The 12,284-nt window shown below is 43.6% G+C and overlaps 2 protein-coding genes across 3 annotated transcripts in view; one reads left to right on the forward strand and one right to left on the reverse strand.

The window, feature by feature from the left end:
• PPP1R13B (protein phosphatase 1 regulatory subunit 13B) overlaps positions 1 to 12,284 on the forward strand; it is a 74,225-nt gene that overhangs the window by 45,389 nt on the left and 16,552 nt on the right. For both annotated transcript variants that reach the window (XM_060003841.1, XM_060003842.1), the window contains exons 5-6: positions 9,534 to 9,635; positions 11,816 to 11,990. In XM_060003841.1, the coding sequence (XP_059859824.1) occupies positions 9,534 to 9,635; positions 11,816 to 11,990 (277 nt within the window). The remainder of the gene's footprint in view (positions 1 to 9,533; positions 9,636 to 11,815; positions 11,991 to 12,284) is intronic.
• Positions 7,167 to 7,322, reverse strand: LOC132419928 (small ribosomal subunit protein eS27-like). The gene has a single exon (XM_069540380.1). It carries the CDS (start codon positions 7,320 to 7,322, stop codon positions 7,167 to 7,169), a length of 156 nt encoding a protein of 51 aa, XP_069396481.1.

The following is a 12,284-nucleotide window of genomic DNA, read 5'->3' on the forward strand; positions in this document are numbered from 1 at the left end:
GGCGGGTCACCCCCTGGCATATGCTTGGCACAGCTATACACTGGAAAAAGCACCAGCCTGGAGTGCGGAGGGCCCACGCTCAGACACGGCTTCAGAACTTTCTAACAAGCTAAGTCTGAGCAAGTTACTTTGCCTCTGTACTTTCCAACTCGCTATTATTGATTTCCGATTTTCTTTCTTTTATTGGCTACCATTGTGACTTTAAATGATATACTTAAGTCTCTATTTCTTTGTATGATAAACTTTAAACCATGTCTCTGGACCTCCCTTCTTGTAAGATGAGAGTATTAGCACCCCCTCCCTTTTCTCCGTCTCCCCTTCCCTCCTGTCCTACCTTCCAGCTTTTTCAGCTGTACTTTTCTTTTTTTTTTTTTTTTTTTTTTTTTTTTGCGGTACGTGGGCCTCTCACTGCTGTGGCCTCTCCCGTTGCGGAGCACAGGCTCTGGACGCGCAGGCCCAGCGGCCATGGCTCACAGGCCCAGCCGCTCCGCGGCATGTGGGATCCTCCCGGACCCGTGTCCCCTGCATTGGTAGGCAGACTCCCAACCACTGCGCCACCAGGGAGGCCCTTTTTTTTTTTTTTAATTTATTTATTTTTGGCTGTGTTGGGTCTTTGTTGCTGTGCGCGGGCTTTCTCTAGTTGCAGCAAGTGGGGGCTACTCTTTGTTGCAGTGCGCGGGCTTCTCATTGTGGTGGCTTCTCTTGTTGCGGAGCATGGGCTCTAGGCGTGCAGGCTTCAGTAGTTGTGGCACGTGGGCTCAGTAGTTGTGGCTCGCGGGCTCTAGAGAGCAGGCTCAGTAGTTGTGGTGCACGGGCTTAGTTGCTCCACGGCATGTGGGATCTTTCCAGGCCAGGCATCGAACCCATGTCCCCTGCATTGGCAGACGGATTCTTAACCACTGCGCCACCAGGGAAGCCCTCAGCTGTACTTTTATGTTGTCAATGTTGATAATATTTGTGTACTTTTATCTAAGTATAGTTAAGACTTTATACTTTGTTTATACATTGGTTATAAAGTTGAAAACTATTTAATGGTGTTTATTATTTTAGATTTTTCAGATATTAGCCACTGCAGAGCTAAATGGTATACTAGATTATATTTTCTTCTTTTTAGTTCCAATGTACTAATCCTTGTGCCACTTAAGGAGAACTATTCCTAATGTCAAGATTAAGGATTCTCCTTCCTTACCCTTCAATTTCTAAAGATCATTCCACAAATCCTCTTCTTATTCCTGCCTTCTGATATACTTGTCCACTCCAAATCTAGAGCCTTTGTGGGGTTCCGTCAGGCATATGTGCTTCAGAAAGTCATAAGAAATAAAGGCCCAGGCCCCACTGGCAGAACTTTTGATTCAGTAAGTTTGGAATGGGCCTGGAAAACTCCCTATATGACTCTGTTGCCCTACCAGGTTTGGGAACCTCCAGGTTACATGTACCCACTGTCGGAAGCATTCAGAACTTACCTGTACAACAGAATTTTGAAGATCCTTTTGAGTTCTAAGATTTCCTGACCTGAGCTTTAGGGAAGGTGAAGTAAATACATTGAGTAGGCTTTGTGTATTGAGGCGGGGTATGTGTGTATATGATAAAGGGAAGGGACTCAGGAGGAAAGGATTCCCTTCCAATAATGTAATAAGGTGAGTTTTGATGTTTTGATGTGATGGGTCTGTGATCTTTTCCAGGATGAAGTTGTTTCTTGTTAACATGGAAATGATGTTTACATTTCAAGAGCAACAAAACTGAAACCTGAAACCAAAATTAAAAATGTGTTTGTAGGGCTTCCCTGGTGGCGCAGTGGTTGAGAGTCCGCCTGCCAATGCAGGGGACATGGGTTCGTGCCCCGGTCCAGGAAGATCCCACATGCCGCGGAGCAGCTGGGCCCGTGAGCCATGGCCGCTGAGCCTGCGCGTCTGGAGCCTGTGCTCCGCAATGGGAGAGGCCACAGCAGTGAGAGGCCTGCGTACCGCCAAAAAAAAAAAAAAATGTGTTTGTAGCCTTTACATGAGCTTATAATTAGAGGAAGGTAGAGAGCTAGCGAGGAGGTATAACTCTGGCCTAGAAGCATGACATCTAAGATGTTACTGTGTTTTATGGCACACACACCTGCCTTTTCAGCCTAATAATATATTACCTTTGTGAAGTACTTTATTGTCTACAAAGCACTTTTACATGCATTTTTTTTTTTTTTTTTTTTTTTTTTTTTGGGTGGTACGCGGGCCTCTCACTGCTGTGGCCTCTCCCGTTGCGGAGCACAGGCTCCGGACGCGCAGGCCCAGCGGCCACGGCTCACGGGCCCAGCCACTCCGCGGCATGTGGGATCCTCCCGGACCAGGGCACGAACCCATGTCCCCTGCACCGGCAGGCGGACTCTCAACCACTTGCGCCACCAGGGAAGCCCTACGTGCATTTTTAAAGTTAATAAGATGTTAAAAATGTCCTTCTCCAAAAATGTTTTTGTGTATATCCTGGATATAGAATGGTGGCACAGTGAACCTTCTGTCTGTGGGCTACAGCAACCAGGAACAGATCCAGCAGCCTGTGGGTTGGAAGAGAAAGACAGGCTGCTGATTTGGTGTGATTCATGCCCATTAGCAGCTGCTGAGGCAGGAGGCTGCGAAAGTTCTGCTCTCCTAAAATTGCAGGTCATGAAGTCAGGTTGTCTAAGAAATAAAGGCCCACGGGCCTCCCTGGTGGTGCAGTGGTTAAGAGTCCGCCTACCTATGCAGGAGACACGGGTTCGAGCCCTGGTCCATGAAGATTCCACATGCCATGGAGCAACTAGGCCCATGCGCCACAACTACTCAGCCCACGTGCCACAACTGATGAAGCCCGTGCACCTAGAACCCGTGCACCGCAATGAAGAGTAGCCCCCACTCGCCACAACTAGAGAAGCCCGCGCACGGCAGCAAAGATCCAACACAGCCAAAAGTAGATAAATAAATAAATTTATGTATTTAAAAAAAAAAGAAAGGCCCAGATCCCATTGGCGGAACTTTTGATTCAGTAAGTGTGAGGTGGGCCTGGAAGACTCCCCATATGACTGTTGCCCTGCCAGTTTGGGAACCTCCAGGTTATATGCACACACTGTCGTAAGTATTTGGAACTTACTTTTCCAACAGAACTTTGAAGATCTTGTTTAACTTTATGGTATAAAGGCAAATTGATTTATTCTCATTGTGTATGCCTGTATCAGGGGTCCCAAGACCACCCCCGGTGTCGGTGATTTGCTTGGAGGACTCACAGGGCTCAGCATTATGGTTGTGCTCACGGCTGCAACCTCCTCCAGTCAGAGGACACAGAGCAAGAGCAACAGAGGGAAGAGGGGCACGGGGTGACATCTGAGGAAACCAGGCTCCCAAGAGTCTGCTCCCGGTGGAGTCACACAGAATGCACTTAATTCTTCCAACCGCTAATCATGACACGTGTGAAATGTCTGCCGGGGAAGCTCGTCAGAGCCCCGAGCCCTGGGGTTTTATTGGGAGCTGCTCATGTGGGCAGCCTCTGTCTAGCAAGCACCAAAACTCCAGACTCCCAGAAGGAAAGCAAGCATTTTACTTAGGTGTCCTGAAAGTATCTATACTTCTTTGCTGTTTTCTCAGCCAGTCAGGCTAAATCTGAGTCCGTTTGTGCTCTCTTCCTCTACATCCACTAAGTTGCCAAGGCCAGTTGATCCTACCCCCACCCCCCATATTTTCTTCTAAGAGCTTTATAGTTGTAGCTCTTATATTTAGGTCTGTGGTCCATTTTGAGTTAATTTTTGTGTATGGTATGAAGTAGGGGGGCCAAGTTTATTCTTTTGCATGTAAATATCCAATTACCCCAGCACCATTTGGTGCAAAGACTATCCTTTCCCCATTGAATTGTCTTGGCACCTTTGTCAAATCAATCGACTGTATATGTGTTTGTTTGTTTCTGGAAGCATTTATTATTAATATGGTCACTTAGTCTCCTTGTTTTCCATATGGTACCCAGGACTCAGCTGGGACTGTCATCTCCCAGGCCAGATAACGTTTCAATTGTCTAGAGAATAAACTTCTAGACTTCCGCCAGGGTAAGAGAGAGGCAGTCACCTAGATCATAGAGTTGGGGAGGAGATCTAGGGATTTGAGTGCTTCTTAAATATCTTTCACTCAGTTTGCTTTATTTTAGGTGCCTTACATTTCATCCCCCTTTCCAGAGGTACATAGTTTTGCCAATTCCTGAGCCCTTTGAAGGTTCTGTGATATAACTGGTTTCTTCATCCAGTTTCACCTCTTCTCTCTTGAGGTTTGTCTCAGATCTACTAGGTCAGTTACTTCTCATCCATTCTCTCTCCAGCTTCCAAACATTCTTGTCGTCTCCATTCCTGTTTTTGTGGTTTTATATTATTTGATGTCAAAAATCCCTTTACTATCATATAGTGGTTTTGAGATTTAATGAAATTAGGATTAAATAATTCTGTGTTTTGAGCAGAAGAACTAAGTGTACATTTCTGTTAATTTCTCCTGTTGGGATTTGTTGAACTTACTGATTCTGAGGATTGGCATCTATCAACATAGCTGGAAAGTTCTCTACTGTTATCTCTACAGGTATATCTTCTTCCACATTCTTTCTTTTTTCTTCTCTGGAACTTTGATTAGACATGTTATATCTTTCATTTTATCCTTAATTACTCTTTTATATTTTCACTTTCTTTGTCTCTTTGTACTGTGTTCTGGATAATGTCTTAAGATACATTTTTCAGTTAATGAATTCTGTCTTTCACTATGTTTATTTGGATGTTAGTACATATAATATGCTTTTAGTGTTACTTGTTATGAAAAGATAAGGCACAGTGTGGGAGAAAATACTTGCAAATACTATACCTAATAAGGAACTATATTCAAAATATAAAAAGAAATCTCAAATCTCATTAAGAAAATAAAACAGTTTTAGAAGAAGCAGGCAGAATATTTGAATAGATGCTTCACTAAAGAAGGTATGTGAATGTCAAGTAAGCACGTGTAAACATGTTCCACATCATTAGTTTTTAGGAAAATACAAATTAAAACCACAGTGAGATACTACCACGCATCCATCAGAATGTCTAAAACTAAAAAGACTGGTGATAGCAAGTGCTGGCAGAGGTGTGGAGAGCCTGCGAGACACACACGGCTGCTGAGAATCTAAGTGGTGTGGTCTGGAACACAGTTGGACAGTTTCTTTAAAACTTGAACATAAATCTGTTATACGATACAGCAGTTCTAAGTATTTACACGAGAAAGGAAAGCAGATGTCCATATAAACTTGTACATGAATGTTATAGCAGTTTGATTTGTGGTAGCCAAAAATCTAGAAAAACCCTAATGTCTGTTAACAGGTGAATGGACAAAAAAACTGTTATATCCATACAATGAAATATTCCTGAGCAATAAAAAAGAATGAACCGGGCTTCCCTGGTGGCGCAGTGGTTAAGAATCTGCCTGCCAATGCAGCGGACATGGGTTCAAGCCCTGGTCTGGGAAGATCCCACATGCCGTGGAGCAGCTAAGCCCGTGTGCCACAACTACTGAGCCTGTGCTCTAGAGCCTGCAAGCCACAACAACTGAGCCCATGCACCACAACTACTGAACCTGTGCTCTAGAACCTGTGAGCCACAACTACTGAGCCTGCGCTCTAGAGCCTGCAAGCCACAACAACTGAGCCCATGCACCACAACTACTGAACCTGTGCTCTAGAACCTGTGAGCCACAACTACTGAGCCCACGTGCCACGACTACTGAAGCCCGTGTGCCTAGAGCCCGTGCTCCGCAACAAGAGAAGCTACCGCAATGAGAAGCCCGCGCACTGTAACAAAAGAGTAGCCCTCACTCACTGCAACTAGAGAAAGCCTGCGCACAGCAACAAAGACCCAACAACACAGCCAAAAATAAATAAATAAATAAATTTTTTGAAAAAGAAAAGAATGAACCACTGCTGCATGCTGCACCATGGATGGATCTCAAATCATTACGCTGTAAGAAAGAAGCCAGACAAAAGAGTACACACTGTATAGTTCCATTTATATAAAATTCGAGAAAACGTAAACTAATTTCTAGTAAGAGAAAGTAGATCAGCAGTTGCCTGTGCACCTGGGACCTTGGAAGGGGTTGGCGGGAGGTGGGAGGGAGGGATTACAAAGGAGCACAAGGAGGTTTTAAGGGTGATGGGTTTGTCCATTTTCTTCATTGTGGTGATAGTTTCATGGTGTGCATGTTTGTCAGAACGTGTCAAATTGTGCACTTTGGATATGTACAGTTTATTATATGTCAACTACAGTAAAGTGGATTTAAACAGTCATTAAAAATTTTTCAGTTTAGAGGTTTTAATTGGTTCTTTTCCACCTCTTCTTGGTTACTCTTTGGTCATATTTTAAGCTTCTCTTACTTCTTTAAACACACTAAACATAGTCATTTCATATTCTGCAACTAATAATTTCAGTTTCTGCATATGTCGCTTCTACTGGCTTTAAGTCATGGTTTTATGATCTTTGTGTGCTTTGATTTTTGACAATGAGCTTCTCATTTTCCTTGGAACTTGACCTGTGAGGTTTTTGTTTGTTTGTTTGTTTTTGCGGTACGCGGGCCTCTCACTGTTGTGGCCTCTCCCGTTGCGGAGCACAGGCTCCGGACGCGCAGGCTCAGCGGCCATGGCTCATGGGCCCAGCCGCTCCGCGGCATGTGGGATCTTCCCAGACCGGGGCACGAACCCGTGTCCCCTGCATCGGCAGGCAGACTCTCAATCGCTGCGCCACCAGGGAAGCCTGACCTGTGAGTATTTTTAAGGTCTGGATGAAGGTGGGATTTTCCCAGGTGGTTTGCATTTGCTTTGGTCAGTAACTGGGCATGCAGATAGACTCACTCTGTGGTCCCCTTTGTGGGTCTTGAAGCTTGCATGAGGGCTGTCAAGTCTTCATAGATTCTTAGCGGGGTCGTCCCCCTCCACTCAGACTGCGATGGAGAGAGGGCAGATTTCTCCTGCTCCCATCTGTGGGTTTGAGGCTGTTTCTCATTCACTGTCACACTGAATCGGGGTCCTGGATGTATATGGGCATCTCCTATTGGACTCTCCACCCTGGGTTGGTCTCGTCTTTCTCTCTCTTTTTTTTTTTTTAAATCTGAAATGTGTTTATTGGGATGGTTTCCTGTTCTTCTTGATTCAGGGTGCTTTTAGTGCTGCTTCTGTCTGGAGGAGCATCCTTCTGTAAGCCTTGCTCTTCCTCTTGTAGGCTGGCAGAGGACAGTAGAGCAGCCGCCACACAAAACTACTGTCTGTGCATGGCTAGAGACGGTGATTTTATAGCATCCTGGGCATTTCACATCCATGAAGTAGGAACTGGGGCTCTGCACCAGGCGCTTCTTCTTGTGTTCCTCTTCTCTCCTGGAAAGGGATGAAGGAGATCCATTCCGAGAGGCGTGTTCTCTTGGGGAGGTCGTCACTACCGGAAAACCATATTTCTCTCTTAGTGCCAGGCTTCAGCAGCTCCAGAGGGCAAGTCTCCAGGTGGGCATAAGGTGGCTTTGATATTTCCTCAATGCCCAGAGCTTCTGCTGTCTCTTTATTTTGGCCCCTGTAGCTTCCTTCCTGCTGTGTCAGCTCAGTGATGCTTTTAAAAATAGGTTTTTATGTTTTTTTATTTTTTTTTTGTGGTATGCGGGCCTCTCACTGTTGTGGCCTCTCCTGTTGCGGAGGACAGGCTCCAGACACGCAGGCTTAGCGGCCATGGCTTACGGGCCCAGCCGCTCTGTGGCATGTGGGATCTTCCCGGACCGGGGCATGAACCCGTGTCCCCTGCATCGGCAGGCAGACTGTCAACCACTGCGCCACCAGGGAAGCCCGGTTTTTATGTTTTATCTTGCCTTTTAATTGTTGCTATCAGGAGAGTAGCTCAGCGTGTTTTGTGGACCACATTCTGAGAGATGGAGCAGTTACCATAATGCTCAGCTTGTAGCACTCATGCGGGGTGTAGTTGGTTTCTCTTATTGGTGTTCATGCTCTTTGATAGCCCTGTTCTCCTGTTGATCTTTCTAGCCCCAACTGCGCCTAGCCACTTGCCTTGGGTATAAATGTGGTTAAACCACACTGAATTGGTATCAGTGAATTTTAATCATATGAGTGATTCACATATAGGATAAAATAGCATATTGTAGTAGTATTGCAGGGGGTGGGAGCCAGTATATGCTTTAGATATCTGATTGACTCTTATTAATTTGTAAGACTTAGTAATTTTTGGAATATGAAATACACCAGTCCCAGAGCACAATGAGATGTTAGGTTCAATTTTACAGAATATTTTATGTGATAAAAATAAACCTACATGCTTATAATGTACCTTGATATCATTATCACCTACTTTTTTGTTTGCTAAATAAGCAAGTAAAAATACTCTCCAAACCTGAAAGTTTATAACCTTGGAGAGAGGTAGGAAAAAAGAGGAATGATTTAATGTTCTAGAATATCTTGTGAGTATAAACAGATTTTATCCTAATTATTTTGTCAGTTTTGTTTTAGGGATGTTTGTCATGTTTGAAGTGGCATTGTTCTTGAGAATCCAGTTATACTTTAAAAAACTAGTTATAATTTTAAACCAATATCTTGTGATGATTAAATCACAAGATGGGATACTGGCTGTTAGGTCTAATTCTTCTTTATTTCTTACTTTTTAAATTGAGAAATAAATGCACAGAAGAATGTGTAAAACATGTATGGTTTAAAGAATTACTTAGCAGACACTCAGGTAACTACCACCCAGGCTTGGAGGTCCTCTTTTATTCTTTTTAAAGCAATTCTATCCAATTTATTTGTTTATTTATTTATTATTACAGTAAGTTGATTTACAATGCTGTGTTAGTTTCAGGTGTTCAGCAAAGTAATTCAGTTATACACACACATATATATTCTTTTTCATATTCTTTTCCATCACAGGTTATTATAAGATATTGAGACTTCCCTGGCGGTCCATTGGTTAAGACTCGGTTCTTTCACTGCCGAGGGCCCAGGTTCAATCCCTGGTCGGGGAACCAAGATCCCACAAGCTGCACGGCACGGCCAAAAAAAAGATGTTGAATGTAGTTCCCTGTATCCAATTTATTTATTTTTTTGTGGTACGCGGGCCTCTCACTGTTGTGGCCTCTCCCGTTGCGGAGACAGGCTCCGGATGCGCAGGCTCAGCGGCCATGGCTCACGGGCCCAGCCGCTCCGCGGCATGTGGGATCTTCCCGGACCGGGGCACGAACCCGTGTCCCCTGCATCGGCAGGTGGACTCTCAACCACTGCGCCACCAGGGAAGCCCTACACATTTATTTTTTACGTTGTTTATCCTTAAACATTTGACATCCCAGTTTACTCAAATAAATTTAATAGAAGCAGTCAACAATTAGGAGGAAAAGTTCTTATGAGAAAGTAAACTTATTTATCTTCTCTTAGCTTCTAGGGAACCTATTTAAAAATCCTGATGTGTGTGCATTTTGACACTAGAGAAAATGATTATGCAGATAAACATACATTCCAGTCTGAGTTTGTTTTGTTCCCTGCAGATTGGAAATCCACGTGTCGAACTTACCCTCTCAGAACTCCAAGATATGGCAGCTAGGCAACAACAGCAAATTGAAAACCAGCAGCAAATGTTGGTTGCCAAGGTAAGTTATTAAAGCAGCGGTGGGGAAATGTTCAACAAGTGTGTCCTTCGGCATTACTTTAGATTACCTGGCTAACCCCTGCAAGTAGGACCATGCCGCCACAGTGTTAAACACAATATCTTAATTATCTCTTCTGTAATCATAAATGCATACTATAGCTTCTTGAAGTTGGGAAAGTATCAGAACAAGAGCATCTGACCCTTGACTTGCACACACAACCCCCCGGGACAGGAAACAGTTGGCCTTACCCAATTGTAGATAAAATTTGGAAAGAAAGGATGCTTTCCATTGTCCCCTCCTTTTCCCTCTGGATGTGTTCTCGGCTGATGTAGTTGGCATTAGTGTTCTAGAGGAGGCCAATGACCTGTGATAAGACACTGGCCGTGGGCCCCCAAGACAGTGGCTTCCCTTTATCCCACCCTACAAGGAATTTGTTTGGTTTATTTTGGTGCACGGCATCATCAGCACTCATTATTTACACTGAGTACTGGATTTGTTGTTGAAACTCTGTCGTAGCATTTGAAACTGTTGCCGACCCGCAGTGAGGCCAAACAGACCAAAACAGAAATGTTGGAGTTTGGAAAAGAGAAAGGTTTATTGCAGGGCCAAGTGAGGAAAACGGGTGGCTCATGCTCAAAAAATTTGAATTCCTTGGTGGTTCTCAGGGAAGCATTTTTATAGGCAAAATTTAGGGGAGGGCTGCAGGGTGTGTGGCTTTCTTCTGATTCGTTGGTGGTGAGGAAACAGGCTGGTGTTCCGGAGTCTGTGCTCAGCGTGGAGTTAGCATCCTCCACCTGGGTGGGGGCCTTAGTTCCTGCAGAAGAGCTCAAGGGTATATCGTTCTGTGTGTCCCTGGAGGAGGAGCCAGGACCCTGTTGTTTCCTGACTGTTCCTCCTTTGTTCCTGCATTCTCTTACTTCCCTGGTTAGTAACTGAATCTGCCTTTTAGGGCTCAGGGAAGGCATAGGAATCTGAAGCCTTTTCCCTACAAACCAGAAATGGGGGCGCAGAAAAGGCTTATGTACCTGGGACGGCCCCACAGGATCCTGCTTGCTTTCAAAACTTTTCTAAATAATGGTTTAGTCTTGGACTAAAAAATCAGACCTATCACCCATGCCTGCTGAAAATGATTTCATGTTCTAATGATCGTAAATGTTCTGAAACTGCTGTAGAGAGAACATGTTAACGCCACTACCTAGGTTTTTCATGCTTGCTCTGTAGAGAGATTTTCTTAAGAACCAAATGTCCAGTTCAATTTTTTATCATTTATTGAAAGACCATGTGATTCTGTACACTTTTATGTAAATAATAGTTTAAGTTGGACTTGTTTTTAAAAGTTGTCTTACAAAGTTTATTGGATTTACAAGAATAAAGAACAATTAAAAGTAATTGGAAAGTATTTTCATTCCATTTCTAAGATGAAATGTACGTGGTATTATGTCATTATAAAATTTTCTAATTCTACTTTTTATTTTCTTTCCAAATATTGATCCAAGAGTATTGCTATTTTAAAAAAACCTTAGATATTTTCAGCAGTGTAATTCACAAGTTAATGCTGATCTTTCCATATTGAAGCACATATTCCCTTCCCTTAGTGTGCAGTGTGTAACGCCTACACAGTCACACTTAAGCCTCTTCTTAAGTATGTTTTATGCATACAGATGGGACCATGGATAATGCTGACTGTTACCCTTAAGGTGTGCTTTCACATGAGTAGGGAAAAAAACTATTGAAGAGTATCGCATATATTTTTACTGTAGGACTGTCCTGTTCTTGTCTGACTATAAAATGTTTGATTACTTTTGAAGGAACTAATCCTAAAGAAAACAAACCCTTCCTCAAAAGTTCCTGTCACTTAGCAGATTAGAGGTTCATCTCCTTACTGCTCACCTTATCTCTTTTCAATATAAAATTCTCTGCTACTCAGTGCTCATTTCCTTTAGGAGGTTAATATGAGGGACCCTTGAAAGCCGCTTTGTAGCAGCAGGAAACCTGGTACTGGCGGCAGGAAGCTTAGGCTGCTGGGGCTTCACACACAGGATGGAGGTGGAAGCGTGGCTGGCATTTCTGTAGCATTCATTAAGATAGGAGATACTGAGGGATCCACTTAAATTTTTTTAGTGTACAAAAGTTACTGTATGTTTCAGTTTTCAAAGTTAGCTATTTTCCTCTCTCAATAGGAACAGCGTTTACATTTTCTAAAGCAACAGGAGCGCCGTCAGCAGCAGTCTATTTCTGAAAATGAAAAGCTTCAGAAATTGAAAGAAAGAGTTGAAGCCCAGGAAAATAAACTGAAGAAGATCCGTGCCATGAGAGGACAAGTAGACTACAGCAAAATCATGAATGGCAATCTGTGTACGTGCCGCGGCCCACTGGCACCCTGACACTCAGCAGGCGTAGATGACGTGAGACAGAGGCCAGCTTCCAGATGCTCTCAGTCACAAGCTGATGTCAGATCTTGCTGTAGAAAAGCACTAAAGCTTTGCTCTGTCATCTGCATCTAACTGGATGGATTGGTTAGATTAAGAGATTTTAGAAAATCTTCTGCAGCTTTAGCAATGTGGTAGAGAGATCCTTTTGTTACCTTGGTTGTAGCCACCCTTTGGACTGGGGCTAGGGTACTCTTTTTTTTTTTTTTTTTTTTTTTTT

This window comes from Delphinus delphis, chromosome 2 (genome assembly GCF_949987515.2).
Source record: "Delphinus delphis chromosome 2, mDelDel1.2, whole genome shotgun sequence".
NCBI lineage: Eukaryota > Metazoa > Chordata > Mammalia > Artiodactyla > Delphinidae > Delphinus > Delphinus delphis.